Source organism: Salminus brasiliensis, chromosome 12 (assembly GCF_030463535.1).
Source record: "Salminus brasiliensis chromosome 12, fSalBra1.hap2, whole genome shotgun sequence".
Classification (NCBI taxonomy): Eukaryota; Metazoa; Chordata; class Actinopteri; order Characiformes; family Bryconidae; genus Salminus; species Salminus brasiliensis.
The window spans coordinates 24,957,102-24,973,851 of NC_132889.1; the positions used below are offsets into that span (position 1 = coordinate 24,957,102).

General features: G+C 40.0%; 1 protein-coding gene across 4 annotated transcripts; it reads left to right on the top strand.

Annotated features, from left to right (window-relative positions):
* The first annotated feature begins 357 nt into the window (after window positions 1–357).
* ldlra (low density lipoprotein receptor a) lies at window positions 358–16,303 on the top strand. 4 transcript variants are annotated; one of them, XM_072693209.1, is made up of 18 exons: window positions 358–601; window positions 4,141–4,263; window positions 5,555–5,677; window positions 5,778–6,161; window positions 7,382–7,504; window positions 7,590–7,712; window positions 7,854–7,973; window positions 9,092–9,217; window positions 9,309–9,480; window positions 10,878–11,105; window positions 11,239–11,357; window positions 11,513–11,652; window positions 11,987–12,128; window positions 12,775–12,918; window positions 13,048–13,257; window positions 13,402–13,482; window positions 13,595–13,758; window positions 13,906–16,303. In XM_072693209.1, exons 1-18 carry the CDS (start codon window positions 544–546, stop codon window positions 13,936–13,938), a joined length of 2,613 nt encoding a protein of 870 aa, XP_072549310.1. In that variant the 5' UTR covers window positions 358–543; the 3' UTR covers window positions 13,939–16,303. The 4 variants fall into 4 exon arrangements, with proteins under 4 accessions (XP_072549310.1, XP_072549311.1, XP_072549308.1 ...); XM_072693210.1 differs by having other exon boundaries at window positions 13,048–13,251; XM_072693207.1 differs by having other exon boundaries at window positions 13,595–16,303.
* Window positions 16,304–16,750: the final 447 nt, after the last annotated feature.

Consider the following 16,750-nt stretch of genomic DNA (forward strand, 5'->3'; position numbering starts at 1 on the left):
CAGCTACAGCCACAGCTCACAGTTACATTAATAATAATTCAGATCTGCCCGCACCAGTTTCAGCCTCTTACACCTTCGCACTAGATATGGGCATATGAGGTATCTCGCCCGCACAGCTGAGAAAGTGCAGTGCAGGTGTGTGAGCTCTCTCCTCTCTCCATCCTCCTCAACGACGAGTCGCATGTTTTGGAGGGAAGCTGAGGCCGCAGTGTGTGGGTGTTCCACAGACCACGCCTCCTCACACCACCCCGCAACAAAGCCCCGCCCACACACCGCCCCAAAAACCTATTGAAATTGAACTGGTTCATCAGTGCACGCCACAGTTTAGCTAGCTAAGTTTTCACAGGGTGGTCTCACGGACCCTGTTCCACAGTGGAGTAGTTTAACTGTCCGGGAAGAGTTACAAAAAAAGTACAGTTAAAGTAAAAGCGCTGTAACAGGCTCTGAAAAGCGCTGTAACGTTGGTTGAGTAGTCCCTGTGTGTTGTGCTACAGTCTTCGCCCCACCAGGAGCAGCGTGTTGCTGACACTGCGGTCGAAAGCTATGGGAAAAGCTTTACTTTTGCTCGTCACTGTGTTTGTAATTGCTCCTCTTCTAACAGGTAAGACACAGCTGTTTTTTTTTAAATGTATTTTGTATTATGTTTTTAAGTAAATAAAAAATGATAAAAGTTAAAAAAAAAAAAAAAAACTCAAACTCACAAGTTTGAGTGAAATCCATTTGTCGCTCGTGAGCTATCTTTGCAGGCAAATCCTTTCAGACTATGTAAACGAGCATCATAACGGCTGCAGAAACAGGTTACGGTAGTTTGTCAACCTTGACAAAAGCTCGTCAGCTCGTCTGTCCGTTAAATTACTGCTAAACAGGTTCTGTGGTGAATCACAGCTCGGTTAAACTCAGAGTCGCAGCATCCCCTCGTTCACTCCTGCAGGGGACAGAAAGGGAGGCAGCCTTTCACAGCGCTCTCGCCCCCTGCCGCCTCCCTCCGCCGCTCGCTCCGTACCTGTGTTTGTGTGAGTGTGGTACCGTCTGGTTTACTCTAAGCGTGACACCACAAACGTGTCGAAACTGGCCTCCTTGTCCTGATTTATGAACCAAACCAGACCAGAGGCCTCTTCGACACACTCACTCACACACACACACACACACATAGTCCACGATGTCCATTGTTTTAATGCTGTCTGTCCCTTCCAAAAATAGTCTTCCAAAAGATCCAGAAGGACCCAGCAAATGACACAATTCACTGTCACCCCACATTGCTGTGTAGTTGATGACCATTACATTAGAGCATTTATTGCTTGTCATCTATCAAAAAAGAAATGAAACTGAAAAGCAGTGTCACAGCATGTCAATACCCTGGTATACTGGTTTTCGTGCTGGTACTGGATAGCATGTATATCTCCCAGCACCGCTGCATGGTTCCACTTGCTATGGCCACTGTTGGTTTATAAGAGGAGCAGGGTTAATATGTTACTTTACTGAAGCACAGCTGAGGGGGATCTGGTACGTCTTTTGACTTTGTATCTTATGTTTGTGCTGAACTGACCTAGGAACAGCGAGACTGAGGAAACCTTGCCTCGTGCATGCAGTCCATGCCAGCCATTTAAAGAACTACTTCAACAAAAAAATCGAATCTATGCATTTTGCCCTTACTTTTTTGTCTGAACTTAGATTTTTTTATCTTTGCGCTGGAGTTACAGGGCAACTATAGCGAATAGAAGTCTATGTCAACAAAAAAAACGAGTCAGTAATTTTAACTACTGTAAGTTCAATTGACTCAGCGTTGAAGATCATTAATAGACCACTGTTGTAATCATGTTACACGACCACTGGACCACTGTTAAATTTACCGTTCACTCTAAACCAGTGGTCTCCAACCTTCTCCTACCTTTCCACAGACTTTGGATTCAACCCTAATTCACCTCACCTCACTAATTACTACCTTCAGAAGTCATTGGTTGCTTGAATGGGGTGTGTTAGCTTTGGGTTGAAGTTGAAACTTGAAGGAAGGTGGCTATTGGAGACCCCTGGTCTAAATGTTCCCTTGACAACCCACAGCTGTGATTTTGACATGGTTTTCTAGGCCGTTCTGTATTCTTTTATAGCCAAATTAGACGTGGAATCAGAAAGACATGGTCAAAAAAACGTTATAAATTATGCATACGTCCCTTTGAGCACTTGTTCTACGTTCTATGGTTTAATCATGAGTTGTGTCCAGTTAACCCAATCGGCAGACAGTGGTGTGATCCAATAGCTCCTCCTCTTCAGTTCCTATCAGAAACAGGTGACCCTGTCACCGACTGTACTGTGCCCCATCATTCCCCTGACGCTTGTCCAGACTCGGGACAGTAATTCGCTCAGCTGTTGGGGGTTGCAGGTTGGTCTTTGTTGGCTGAACAAGCAGAGTGAGGTCATTTTAAGGAGATTTGATAGGTACTTATGGAGTGGGCAGTATATCAGAAAGATAGTTTTTACTTTGATTTATTCAGAAAACAGAAGTATGTAAAGGAGAAATTGAAATTAGTGGTTTTAATCAAGAGGTTGGCAATCAGGTGTGAGCTGAGCAGGCCTTTCTATGTTTCAAGAACATTAACTAGGGTCTTCACTATTCAAATCTAGTCTTCACCTCATAAGTTTAAAAAAGTAAGCCTTGCCTCAAAAGTTCGATTCCTCAGGACCCCTGAAAAGAGTTTTTGAAGCTTACAAGACTAAAAAAAGGTTATAAAACCATTTCTACAGAGTTTGGCCTCCACCCAGCCACTGTAAGACAAGTGATATACATATGGAGGAAATTTAGCACTATTGTTACTCTCCAAAGTAGTGGTTTTCCAGCAAAAAAAAAAACCCAAAAAACACTGCAGGGGCAAGAGCGAATAATGTTATAAGAAGTCTCTAAGAATCCCAGGGTAATATCTAAGGACCTGCAGGCCTTGACAGGTGAAGAGTGGAAAAAAATTAGCCTGGTCTGATGAATCTAGATTTCTTCTGAGGCACATAGATAATAGGGTTAGAATTTGGCGACAGCGACATGAATCCATGCACCCAACCTTCTTTGTGTCAACAGTCCAGGCTGTTGGAGGTGGTGTAATAGTGTGGGGAATGTTTGTTTTCTTGGTACACCGTGAGCCTGAATCCCAGTCAATCATCTCTTGAATTCCACACAATTTATCCTTCTTCTAATTGTTATGTCCAGCATGGCAATGCACCACGCCACAAAGCAAAAGTCATCTGTCAGACTGGTTTCAGGGATGTGCAAGAGTGCATTGTTCTTTAGTGGCCTTATCAGTGTCTAGATCTGAATCCAGAAGAGCACCTTTGGGATGATGTGGAACAGCTTGGCAGCATTAAAGTGCTCCTGAAAAATTAGGAATGCAGGAATTGAATGACGCAATCATGTCAACAGGGACCAGAGTTTCAAAGGAATGTTTCCACCATCTAGTGGAATCTAGGCCATGAAGAGAGCAAAAAGCTCCAACGCAGTATTAGTATATTCCTAATTAAGTGCTTGAGAGTGCAATATCCCAATATTCAGAATATCCTAAGTTGTACTAAATAACAAGAATGTGAATGCATCTACTATTATTGCTACTTTTACAGTAGTAATAATAATAAGTAACGTCTAACAAACAGAACGTTTACAGTAATATACTGTTTATTACAGTTAGAGAGTAACTGTAATATTACACACCCTCATTTATGTTTATTTGGCTGCAAGACAGGTCAAACCTGATTAACCGTTTTTACGGTTTAAGTGGTGAAACCACTTCCAAATAATATCTCACAATTATCTGCCCTGAGATTCAACCTCCACATCTTATCTTATTCTTCTATTCGTATGTGTATTTTCACATTGGTCTTAAAAGGGCCCTGAGGTAACAGGGTTCAACTAACTGTCGTTAGCAGCAGTCGGCTCCTGATCTGCTGGAAGCTGGCACATAATAACCAGGGCGACTGTATGTTTGATGTGTGCTTGTCATTCTGTTTGTCTATTTGGGAAAACTTGCTAAATGTGTGTTTAAGGTCAGTGAGTTGGACTTTCAGTCCTTTCTGAGTACTGATTTCACGTCGTATCATACTGACGTTATTACTGCGCCAGTGCTGAAATATGAATAATAACACCATTATCTATATGTTCCACAGATGCTGCATCATGTGGCTCCAGGAATTTCCAGTGTGACAATGGGAAGTGTATTGCAATGAGCTGGACGTGTGATGGTACAGATGACTGTGGTGATGGCACTGATGAACTCCCTGCTGCCTGCTGTGAGTGTGTCTTTACCTACCCATGGACGCCCTTAGAATGTTTAATATAGTTATGAGACAAACGTTAGCTGGCTAATCATCACATACTTGAATCAAACCATTGAAAAAACCTGCAACTTCTACAGCACAATTATAACTGTTTTATTTACTGTCCAAAATGACCAGTAGGCCCGGGGAGACAGGGTCCTCATGAGTTTTCATCAACATTGCTATTTGCCACTCCCTAAATGTCATTTTATTCAATTAAATGGTTTTGCAACATCTACATCTCCCATGTGAAAAAAAGTCATTGCCTTTCTAACCTTAATAACTGGTTATGCCACCTTTAGCAACAACTGTAACAAAATGCTTCCTGTAACTTGAGATCAGCTTTCCACCTCAGGAATTTTCAGACATACACTGCCCATTTTAGGTTCTGCCACAGAATCTCAATGGGGTACAAGTGCCTGGGCCTGTAGAAATGGCTTTATAATGCTTTCCAGACCAATATATGTTTCAGTAATCCCTTCCACAATTTCCTTGTATGCTGCTTGTTGAGATAATGTAACCAGTTTCAGATTACTGTTGAAGATCTATTTACATGATGTTTAGATGTTTAGAACAGGGCTGGTTGTAATCAAACATGGGTGTGTCTAGTTTCGTTGATTGCAGTTATCCACCATATTTGGTTGACTGGGGGGGGGGGTAATTTGTCAGAGGTCAGTTGGTGGTGGATAAAAGTTTTTCTCAAGGGATGATTATTTATAATCAGTTTGTCTTATGTTAATTTTGATGTACATTTTACGTTAACATGGGAGGACACTGTATGAAGGGGGGTGGGGGGGCTGCAAAAACTTTGGGCTGGAGTTTGGGTGACATTTGCTCATCTATGCTCAGACATTTTGCTCAGTAGAGTAGTGGTGGGCTGTGAAACTTTTTGTTGTGAACATGTGGACAAGGCAAAGATGGAATTTAAAGTATGTTAGGTTGGGAGGAGGAGGATTTTAAAATGAATTATTTCATAACTCTGCTTGATGGAACTGCATAATGTTGTGAATAGTAATATATGGTGGTAAATATGGATTTTTGATACTGTTTTGGCATGAAACATTAGTAATATGTAATATGTTCTCCCTCGTCCCATATCATACTGTCTCCTCCCATATTGTCATCCTATTTTATTGCAAAAAAGCAGCACCTCAACAATGTCTGCTTTACCTTGGTATATTTCTCTAGAATATTGTTAAGAACAGGTGTCATGTTGAAACTGAAAGCCAGTACATCCTAATCTCAACCTACATTTACCCCTCAGTGACAAAGACATGCAGAACCAGCGAGTTCAGCTGCGGTGGACGACTAAACCAGTGTGTGCCTAACAGCTGGAAATGTGACGGCAATGCCGACTGTGAGAACGGGGCAGATGAGGTTGGCTGTGGTGAGCTACCTTTGACTTAATCACTAGCGCTAATAACATTATTATGAGGGTCTCTGTTGAAAGGCTAAAAAAGTCTCAATGTTTTCCTCGTCTTTCACAGATCCCAAGCAGTGTCTGAATGCTGAATTCCGCTGTGCTAGTGGCCAGTGTGTGTCTCGGGCGTTTGTATGTGACGAAGAGGCAGACTGTGACGACGGCAGCGATGAAGCCCACTGCTTGCCCAGCACTTGCAGCTCCGCGTCCTTTCGCTGCAACAACTCCGCGTGTCTCCCTCGTCTGTGGGCCTGTGACGGAGATACGGACTGCACTGATGGTTCAGATGAGTGGCCACAGAACTGCGGAGTACAGTCCACAGCACCTCCCAACAGGAGCAGGCACTGCTCCATTTTGGAGTTCCACTGTGATAGTGGACAATGCATTCTCAACACCTGGAGATGTGATGGGGAGGCTGACTGTCCGGACCGATCAGATGAGAAAAACTGCTGTAAGTCAAAATCATCTATGTTGCTCTTTTATTCCCTTAAATTCTGAGGACTGTATCACTGTATGTACATATAAGAAACAAGAACACCCATGATAGTACACAGTTATTCTTGATTCCTTCGAATTTCACCTTTTAAGATCTAAGATAACTAATATAAGTTATATAAGTCCACACGTGGCACTATGTGCAATGAGTTTTAGCTTATCAAATTTTAGAAAAAAGTAAATAGTATATTGTCCTGTATAGTGAAAATATTTTCAGATATTTCATTGTATAGTTTTACTAGTTTTACTACATTACTTTTAGTTATATATAATTATACTCCTGTATAATCCATCTCAGCAAAATATTCCAAGTTATTTTGAAACATTTCTTTTGGTCCATTCATCGTTAAAGTGGGGCACAATGTTACGTATATCTTGTAGATTTTTGCACATCCAAATGCAATCACTTCTTTTTGTCAATTATTAACATCTGCTTTGCGTCCCATTTTCCACACATCGAACGAGACATTCACTGCACAGTGCCACCTCTTCTCAATCTATAAAAATGCTGTTGCACTCCCAATAGGTATTCGTAGCTCGATCGTCCTCTTGCAACAGCATCTGCATTAGCTTGAAGTTACTAGCACTTTAAATACACAACGTGACTCATTTTTTTGTCCAGCATGCTTCGTTAAAGGGTTTTCTATAATGAAACATTTTTGGTGCTATATAGAACCAAACAGTTCAATAAAGCACCCTCTGAATAGGCTTTGTACATGGACATGAGCTGTTGTTAAAGTTCAATGTAGACTCATTGTCTTTAGTAAAGATTTTAAGAACCATTTCTAGGGGTGGACAGTATGTTAAAAAAAAGTATTATATCATGATATGTAAGGACATTCTGTACGTATGTTAACAATATTTCTCATGATACATGGGATAGAAAAATACATCAGTAGCAGCAGATTGTTAAAAACTGCAATTCATAAACTGCCCCACACTGATTTTTATTCAAACAGTACTGCATGTCTTCCAGTTAAACCAGACTAACTGTAACATGAGTACATTGTTAGAACCTCTGGATAAAAGCATCTTCCAAATACAATAAATGTTAATGTAAGAAGGCTGTGTCCTTCTGTTTCACACAGTGATTCATTTCCAAATAGTGGACTTTCTGTAAGAGTGCTCTTACTGCTTTGTTAAAGGCATGTTAAGTAACTGGAATTCTTTGAACAGCCATATCCACATGCCGACCAGATGAATTCCGGTGTGGTGATGGATCTTGTATTCATGGCAGCCGTCAGTGCAACCAGGTGTACGACTGTAAGGACATGTCTGATGAACTGGGTTGTGTTAACGGTGAGTTTCAGTGCACTAGCTCTTCTTTTCAGAATTACAGTATGGCTACAGGGTGTTAACCTCTGTCCTCCACCTATTTCTGCAGCATCCCATTGCGAAGCACCATCCAGGTTTAAGTGCCGCAGTGGCGAATGTATTAGCATGGACAAAGTTTGCAACAAGCAGCGCGACTGTAGAGACTGGTCTGATGAGCCACTGCGTGAGTGTGGTAAGTTCAGTTAGCTATAAATAATAAGCATTGCTGTTCATCTTGCTGTGTCTGCTAAATGAACTTGTAAGGTTACTTAATTACAGCCAGTGGATTCTGATTGCAAGATTTTGTGAGTAACCTTGACCTTCAAACCAACAGATTCGAACGAGTGTCTGTACAATAATGGCGGCTGCTCTCATGTCTGCAATGACCTTAAGATTGGCTATGAATGCTTGTGTCCCAGTGGATTCCACTTAGTGGACAAGAAACGCTGTGAAGGTGAGATCTTGATGATGCAGCAATGGATCTAATGCACTGTAAAGAAACCAAAGAAGCTTTCATGCCCAAACAAGACACACAAAATTCCTGGCTAAAGCTTCTGTTTACGTTATGGCTTATACCCTTTCCCAGTTGCCGGGATCGGTGGGAATCCAATGTTGAGAATGTTCACAAAATGTTCTATCATACAGTCAAAACAGTAGGACATCCAATGAAAACCTTGTAGTGAGTGGTATCGCCACGGCAAGATCCAAAGAGCTCTCTGAGGTTATCAGAAAAAAGGGTAAAGATACATATGAGCCTTGGCAAGACCAAAACAGGGTAAAACTGAAGTTTGCCTTCTGAAACAATGTGCTTTGGACAGTTGAATCTTGGGTCTTGTCCTGGTGGGGTTTCCTCCTTCCACACCTATGAAAATCAAACTTGCACAGTCTCTATGAAGAGAAGAAGCTGTACTTTGATGTGAACTGTGACAAAAGCTACCTGTAGGTCCCATTATGACATTTTAGGATTATTGGAGACCTCTCCAGGACTGAACTCGCTGGGACGGTCTGAATTGGTCATGCTGGTATTTGTTTAAATGTTCTCCACTATTTCTGAATTATTTTCGGGACAGTCTAACAGCTGATTTTTAATTGTTCTGAGATCTTTTTTTAACCCCTTCTCAGACTCATATACATATATAATTATTTCTGAAGGCCTCAGAGAGCTCTTTGAATCTAGCCTTGGTGATACGACTTACTTCAATAATCAAGAGCAAACCAGAGTAAATGTCGGAGGTTTAAATAAGATACATTTTCTCTATCAATCATCTCTTTAGTTTTACGGGTTTAGTGATATTACCTAGTGATATAATGTTTAAATATGTTAAAAAGAGATTTTATAGAGTGTTCTAACTTTTTCACATGACTTTATATAAGACAGGATGTGTATGTTTTGGAGGGTGCAATACATTATCAGTAAATTACAGGACACCCAGCTATAGGACTTAAGAGATGGTCCCAATAAGTGCTCTCTAGCCTTTTGAATGTGTGTAAAAATGTCATTTAAATTCTGTTCCACTCCTATACTGACATATGATGACCACCCAGTCTGACATTTGCTTTCCCCCCATGCAGACATTGATGAGTGTGCAAACCCAGACACCTGCAGCCAAATCTGTATAAACCAAGTGGGCAGCTACAAGTGTGAGTGTGAGGAGGGATACCAAATAGACCCAGCAACCAAAGCCTGCAAAGCTATTGGTGTGTACTCCAACTATAGCACGCAGTTACTGTTATGTTTGTTCAGGGTGGGTTTGTTAACTCCATTGTTGTTCTTGTGTGTCCTGTTCAGGAACTATTGCTTACCTGTTCTTCACCAACCGGCATGAAGTGAGAAAGATGACTCTGGACCGGAGCGAGTACACACGGGTTCTCTCTCGCTTAAAGAACGTAGTTGCGCTAGACATGAATGTTGCCACCAAGGAGATCTTCTGGTGCGATCTGTCCCTCAAAAAGATTTACAGGTATAAGGAAACCCCTATTACACCTGTGGATGCTCCCACATCAAATGCTGACCTTTCCATTTTATTAACTGTGTGGTTTTGGCTTTTTACAAGCAGACTGTACCAAACGTGCATAACATCAGCTTTATTTCAAGGGTATTTCTATACTGCGTGAATCATACAGTGGCCAAAGCCCATTTTGTATTTAGACTCTTATTTCAAGGGAACAAATGAATTACATATTTGGTGCAAGGTTGCTGTTTCATTGCAGCTGATGACTGACTTAAGTCTATGACCCAGATGCTAGGTATCTTCTGTTTATGGACTTTTCCTTACATAGTCTTTAGTCATATTCAGATAGAATTAAATCTACTTGAAGTCCTGAGGTAATGCTGTCTTTCACAGGAGCTCCTTCCGTCCAGATAAGCAATGTCTGTTTTTTTTCTCCTCCCTTCTTTTCTCCCCTGAGATAATTACAGGCCGTGTAACTTACAGTTTTTCACTAAGCTAAGTGGTGGTCTGATCATTTTAGTCCAGTCCAGATGCACATCTCCAGCCAGATGTCGCCTCACATTTAAGGAAAAAAAAGGGACACACTGCATTTATCCCTCAGAGATTTTAATCACTTTTCAAATTACTAAACAAAAGTGGATGGTTCAGAGAAGTTATGCATCCAAATGAACAAATTAATGTAATAAATGTAACATGATTATGTGACCATGCCATGCAAGCATTCAGGTATTACACTCGAGTTTTCATTACTGACAAGGAATTAAAAAAGACATTTCTGACGTTCACCACTGACATAATTAAAGCAGAATTCTATAGTTTTTCTAATAGTTTTTCAAAAATAGCTGCTCAATTTAACTGTTCAAAGACTCTTTCAGAGGTTTGTTGCTAGAGAAATGTTCCATGCCAGAAAATGGGGTGATAGGAACAGGATATTTGAAATGTTGGCACTATAAGTTAAATAAAATGAAAATAGTAAATAATTACCCAGATATGTTGCCAGAGATTGTATTAGACTATTTTTGCAATTATGTTTTGGACTAAAACATATTTTCTAAATATATGCAGAGTTAGAAGATACATGTAGGGCGTTTTACCAGATCTACAACTATTTTACCAGTATTAACATTATATAAATCTAAAACTGCTTGTGTAAATTTACTGGTCAGTTTGGCTTTGTCTCTGATTGATTTTAACACAGCTGACTATGAACCTATTGAGCAATAATCCAGTTACTTATAAATGCTTATAAAGATCTATAATGACAGGGTTCACACAGTATAGATTCAGATTCAGACCTGTTATATTGTGTTATATAGTCACTGTGTTATTTCAGATCGAATCAAGTCGAATCAAAACAACAAAAAATGTGCCACTGTGTAATCACTGGACTGCTATGCTTTTCCTAGAGCTTCTATGGATTCAGCAGCAGACTCCTCCCAGCACAACATTGTGATTGGCACTGGTGTGGATGCACCTGAGGGGATCGCTGTGGACTGGATCCATGGTAACATCTACTGGACAGACAGTATTCGTGGCACAATCTCTGTAGCAACAGCAGATGGAACGAAGCGCAAGACGCTCTTCAGAAAAGACCTGGCCAAGCCAAGAGCTATTGTGGTCGACCCAATTAAGAAGTGAGTTAAGTCCCAAACCTGAAGTTTAATTAAAAGCATATAAAACCACGCCTACTTACCATTTTATACAGTTGTAATGACGTAAAATGAAGAAGCCAGACTTGGAACATGAGCTCCATGTTGTATTTTCTAGCTTTGTGTACTGGACTGACTGGGGGACACCAGCTAAGATTGAGAGGGGTGGTCTGAATGGAGTCGATCGTAGTGCCCTAGTGTCTGATAACATTGTCTGGCCCAATGGGATCACTCTTGGTAAGAACCTGTCTGACAGCTTCATTGTCAGTCAGTGACAAGTATGTGCACTGGCTGTATTGACATCTTTCCTCACAGCACTTTGTTCAGCATGACAGAATGGGCGTGTGTATTTGATCAGTTTGGTTCAACCAGTTTCCATGTCCTCCATTCAGATCTGTTGAACCAGCGCCTTTACTGGGTGGACTCCAAACTGCACACCCTCTCCAGTATTGATGTGCAGGGAGGCAGTCGCCGCACACTCATTGTAGACCATGGCAGACTGGCCCACCCACTGAGCGTCACTGTTTTTGAGGTGAGCGCACCTAGTTAACGCTTAGATGTTTTCCTGCCCATTCAATGTACACCACATATTTATCTATGATATTGCATAATTAGTTAAAAAATGACCTTTACTGATTTTCATTTTGTATTGGTATGTTTGAGACCATTTTTTTTATTTGTTTCATTACCAAAAAATAAAGCATTTAAATGTACCTCATTGTTGTAACTCATTACAAATGAGGTATTGATTAAAATTTTAGTTTCAATTTTCAGTCTGCAGCTTCTGCATAATGTTCTCTTGAGTGCTAAGAGACTGCATTGTGAATGTGTAAAGAAGGCTTATTAACCTTATTTCCTTTCTTCAGGAGAAAGTGTTCTGGACTGATGTTAGCAACAATGCTATCCTGAGTGCTAACCGAGTGACAGGAGGAGACATCACAAAAGTGGCAGAGCATCTCTCATCCCCTGAGGACATTGTGCTGTTCCACAACCTCAAGCAACCTAAAGGTACATTGGTTCTTATTGTTATTTTATCTTTTATATTGGTCAAATTAGTGTATGAAACTTTTGAATAAAAAATGCTGCTTTCTTTTTATTTCGCACTGTATTTTGTATATTCTAATCACATTGTCTAGACCAATACCTTTACAGTGCTGGCCCATTCATTTTCAACTAATAGTCTTTAGTTCAGCTGCAGCTTTGTCTTCCTTATTTTTAACCTTCTCGAATGCAAAGCAGACTTTGAGCTTCAAGAGCTGTAGGGATGGCTGCAGTCACTAACAAATGTCATTAGCATCGTAGCAGTGAGAATCAAATTTCAAAAGTATATTGCAGTCAACTGTGATTAGTTTCTGTAATTAACTAAGTGGTTTTGCTTGAGATTGGCCTATTTCTAATAGCTGTGCTACATTCACACTTCTTTATGCATTTTTACTGACATGTATTTTCTCAAGGGGCCTTTCCATCACAATGACATTTTTTAAACCCAGTACCCATTGTAGTGGCTGCCTATGTTTCTAATAGTGTTCTGGAGAGCACAGATTTTTCAATATACAGATTAGACATTAGGAGATTGCTCACATTGTTTATCTCTGTACAAAAAAAGAATTGTGTTTGCTCACTATTCTTATTGTACACTGTTGCCCTTCTCCAGCTGTAAACTGGTGCATGGTTGCCAATGGTGGATGTGAGTTCCTGTGCTTGGCTGCCCCACAAGTCAACAGGTTCTCTCCCAAGTACACTTGCGCCTGCCCTGACAACATGATGCTGGACACGAATATGAGGAAATGTGTCCCTGGTAAGAACATCAAGCTTTAGTGATTTATATTAGGCACAAGGATAAGCTTTGTCAGTTTAATGTTAATACAGGTTCAAGCTTTGTTCAAGATACATTATAAACATTTTCCTATGTTTTTGTTTTGGACAGCTGTGCCAACGACAGTGCCACCAGTCCAACCCAAAGCTTCTACAACAGTTCACACTCATATGCCTACAGACAATGTACCCAAACCTTCTCCTACTAAAGCTTCAACTCCAAGCGCCATCACTCCTACGCCTGTCCAGTCCACTCAGGCTAGCAATACCAAAGCTCTGCCAACCACCTCTCCAATCGGAGTGTCCACACAGACAAGTATGGGTCAGTCTAAACTGTATTAACGTAGGCATTATATAGTAATGCATGATTTGAAAAGACTTTAAGTATAACAGTACTACATATGTTGATCATACAGATCATGTGACACTCTCTGATTCTCTGTTTGATATTGTTTTGTTTTTGTAGATGATCACAGTGGTATTGCTGCAGCCATGGCCAAGACAACATCTCCAGCATCAGTGGCTCTATATGTTACATTGCCCTTAGGTCAGTATAACCAACTGGATGTGAACTCATTATAGATAAGTAATATTTGGCGGGCTACATGGATCAATGTCAAGGCGCTTACTAACAGCAGTATTTTACATTCTCTTTTAAGGAGTGTTGTGTCTGCTTGGCATTGGCGGTGTGCTTCTCTGGAGGACCTGGAAGCTAAAAAACACCAACAGCATTCACTTTGAAAATCCAGTCTACCAAAAGACCACAGAGGACAAGGTTCACATATGCAAAAGCTTTAGCTCAGATGGCTACTCCTACCCACCTGTAAGATACAACATGACTTTACTTTACTCTTCACTGTAAACATTACATTAGCATTAGCATTTCTTTTAAGAAGTATTTGAATATTAGTATAGAGCTCATGATTGGTGGTGCCGTTGTGCCTAATTGCTCTTTATTCTTCTTTTCCAGCGACAGATTGTCAGTCTTGATGACGAGATATAAACTCATGTCAATGCAAAGACTGGTTGCAAATAGAGCTATTGCTTCAAAGCCAGAGGAGATCTACGAATGGTATCTGTTGTGCTTGGAAGCCCCCTTTTTTCACACAGCCTCAGCAGATGGACATTCAGAGAATAATTTGTTGGAGAATAATGAAAAAAACCACAGAACCACTGTTTTTTTTTTACCAAGAGGCACAAAGGCACATAGCTGGGTCATCCGTCCAGGACTCCCAGAAGATTCTAGTAAGCCCAAAGAGAAAACAACACAACCTCAGACAACATCAACCTCTCCTTTAGCACTTCTCATTGTCTTAGTCTTTGTTTTTATCTTTTGTAATTATCTTTTGGTCTTAGTTTTAACAATAATGGGATTTGTGGATTTCTTGTTTTTTTTTATAAGAATAATGAATTTACAGGCATGATAAATAGTGTGTGATATGGAAGAAAAAAAAACTACTCATGCAAAGGGACAGTGTTGTCCGGTTGAGAAATTGTACATATTAGTTGTACATATTACCTATAGTTTTATTTTGGGCCTTTACCGTTTTTTCATGACTTATAAATGCTGCTTTAGTTGAATCTCAGGACATACAGCACAGGCAGAATGATATGCAGTTTTACGTAAATGATCAATTCTGCACCTCAGGTGTACTTTTTGAAATGAGCTTAGCTTTTGTAACCCTCCAGGAACCACAGATGATCGATAACACAAAGTCTGTGAATAGCGGACAACACTGATGACGCAAGGTAGTTCATGACGTTCCACCTTGTAACAGCTGGAAACAAACCAGTGTCAATACCTTTACATTTGTCACTTCAGACCTTAAAAGTAACGGCAGCTAAATGGTTCTTGGTTTAGATGTTTGTTTTTTTGAGGAAAACTTCATACTTTATATCTCATATAGAACCACATCTCATTTACAAACATGATTTAGAGAACTAAAAGTAGGTGGCATTACTCCAAAGAACCACTTTTAGGACCTGTATTTTTAAGTGTCCAAAGGAAAACACTAGAGGCCATGTCTCCTTTTATGGAGATTTTTTAGCACTAGACTTGCTGCAGTTCTGTAACAATTTGTTATCTATACACTAGCTGATGTTAAACTGAAAAGTTCTGAGTTTTAGGGATGCGCTGTATGTTGTGGGAAGACTAATAAGTGGAGGGATTTGATGAAGCAGTAAAATGAAAGCAGATGTTTGTGTCACAATTGAGCGAAAAGGGTTAAAGGCTCTGCAGTTGTAAGGGAACTTTTTAAGTCTTTTTTCTTTGTCTTAATGAATGACCTTCTGAACCACAGGCCTCACAAGCACAGTTATTTAGATGATTGTGTGGTTTTAAATCATAGCAACTGTCTCTTTGGCCTTATTGTGGGTCACAGACAGTAAGAGGGAGAAAGAAATGTTTGCATTTGCAACAAGGAGCAAAGATCAAAAATGAAACAAGTAGAACTGGGGTGAAGGTTTTTGTTGTTTTTTTGTTTTTTGTTTTCTGCTATTCTGTAAATTTTTGAGATGTTATGAATTGGTAAATTATGTGTACCAAGTGCATTATATTATTTCCCCACAGCTGGTTAAAGTTCTCTGTGATGACGTGTAAATATTTTATTTTTTCTTGTAAATATGCCTTCATGTCTTGGGGTCATTACCCCTAGTTTGTACATTTGAACTGCTTTGATGTATATAGACTTTATTTATTGCCGAATCTACATGTGGTTGGTGTGGCGCAACAGATAACACCACTACCCGCCACTGAGCTACCACACCATGTGGGAGACTGGGGTTCGATTCCCGGGCTGGGTGGCTGGGTGACTGCGCTACACCAATAAGAGTCCTTGGGCAAGACTCCTAACACTACACTGACCCACCTCTGTAATACAAGTAACCTTGTAAGTCGCTCTGGATAAGAGTGTCTGCTAAATGCCGTAAATGTAAATGTACATGTCCTGGTTAATATTTGGAATTTGCTTTCATTTTTGTTTTCCCTCACAATTTTAGTCATATGTAATTCACCCACTAACTAGGACTCCTCTTAATCACACTATGCTAATTGTATAGGAGCTTCCTCTTAGTCATATGAAGCGAGGCACTGCATCTTTTCAAACTGCCGGTAATGCAGCATTGGACAGCTGAACACTAACTGCAAGTTCCATTACATTAGCTGTACAGTGAGGGTGCATTTGTGGCAATGCGTTGGACCACTACATGTGATGCCGTTGTTCTGGCTGATGTAGGTGTGCACCTAAGGATCTCTTTGTGTATCTTGCGTATTGAACAGTCATGAACTATGTCTAGCACATTTTTCTATGGATGTCTTAAGAATATTTCTTAGAATATTATGTACATACTGTTGATTTTAAAAATGGAAATAAATCTGTACAAAACATTTTCCGTTGTTGTGTTGCGCATTCCATACTTCTTGAGGGTAAACTCAAAAACATGACTGGACCTGAATCCCAGGTTTTTAACACCTGGGAGCTGTCCAGATTCTGTTGGACATATAAAGGCTGACTTAACAATGCATACAAAGGCCACCACACGGACTGTAAAAAAACTAATACAAACATAATCTACCTTCCCCCTTTTAAAAAAACAAAAACAAAATGGGCTTTTACATTATTTTTTTACAATGGTCCCTAACTTCCTAGTAATGGCATATGGCTACAATGCACATTATAAAAGACAAATTATTTTAAAACCATTTTAAAATATATAGTTTTTCTTTATTAACAAAATCAAATAATATACTTGAATTTGTACTTTTCAAAATCTACTCAGGGATCTTTGGCAGTAAGTCAATAAGTTATTTAGTTATA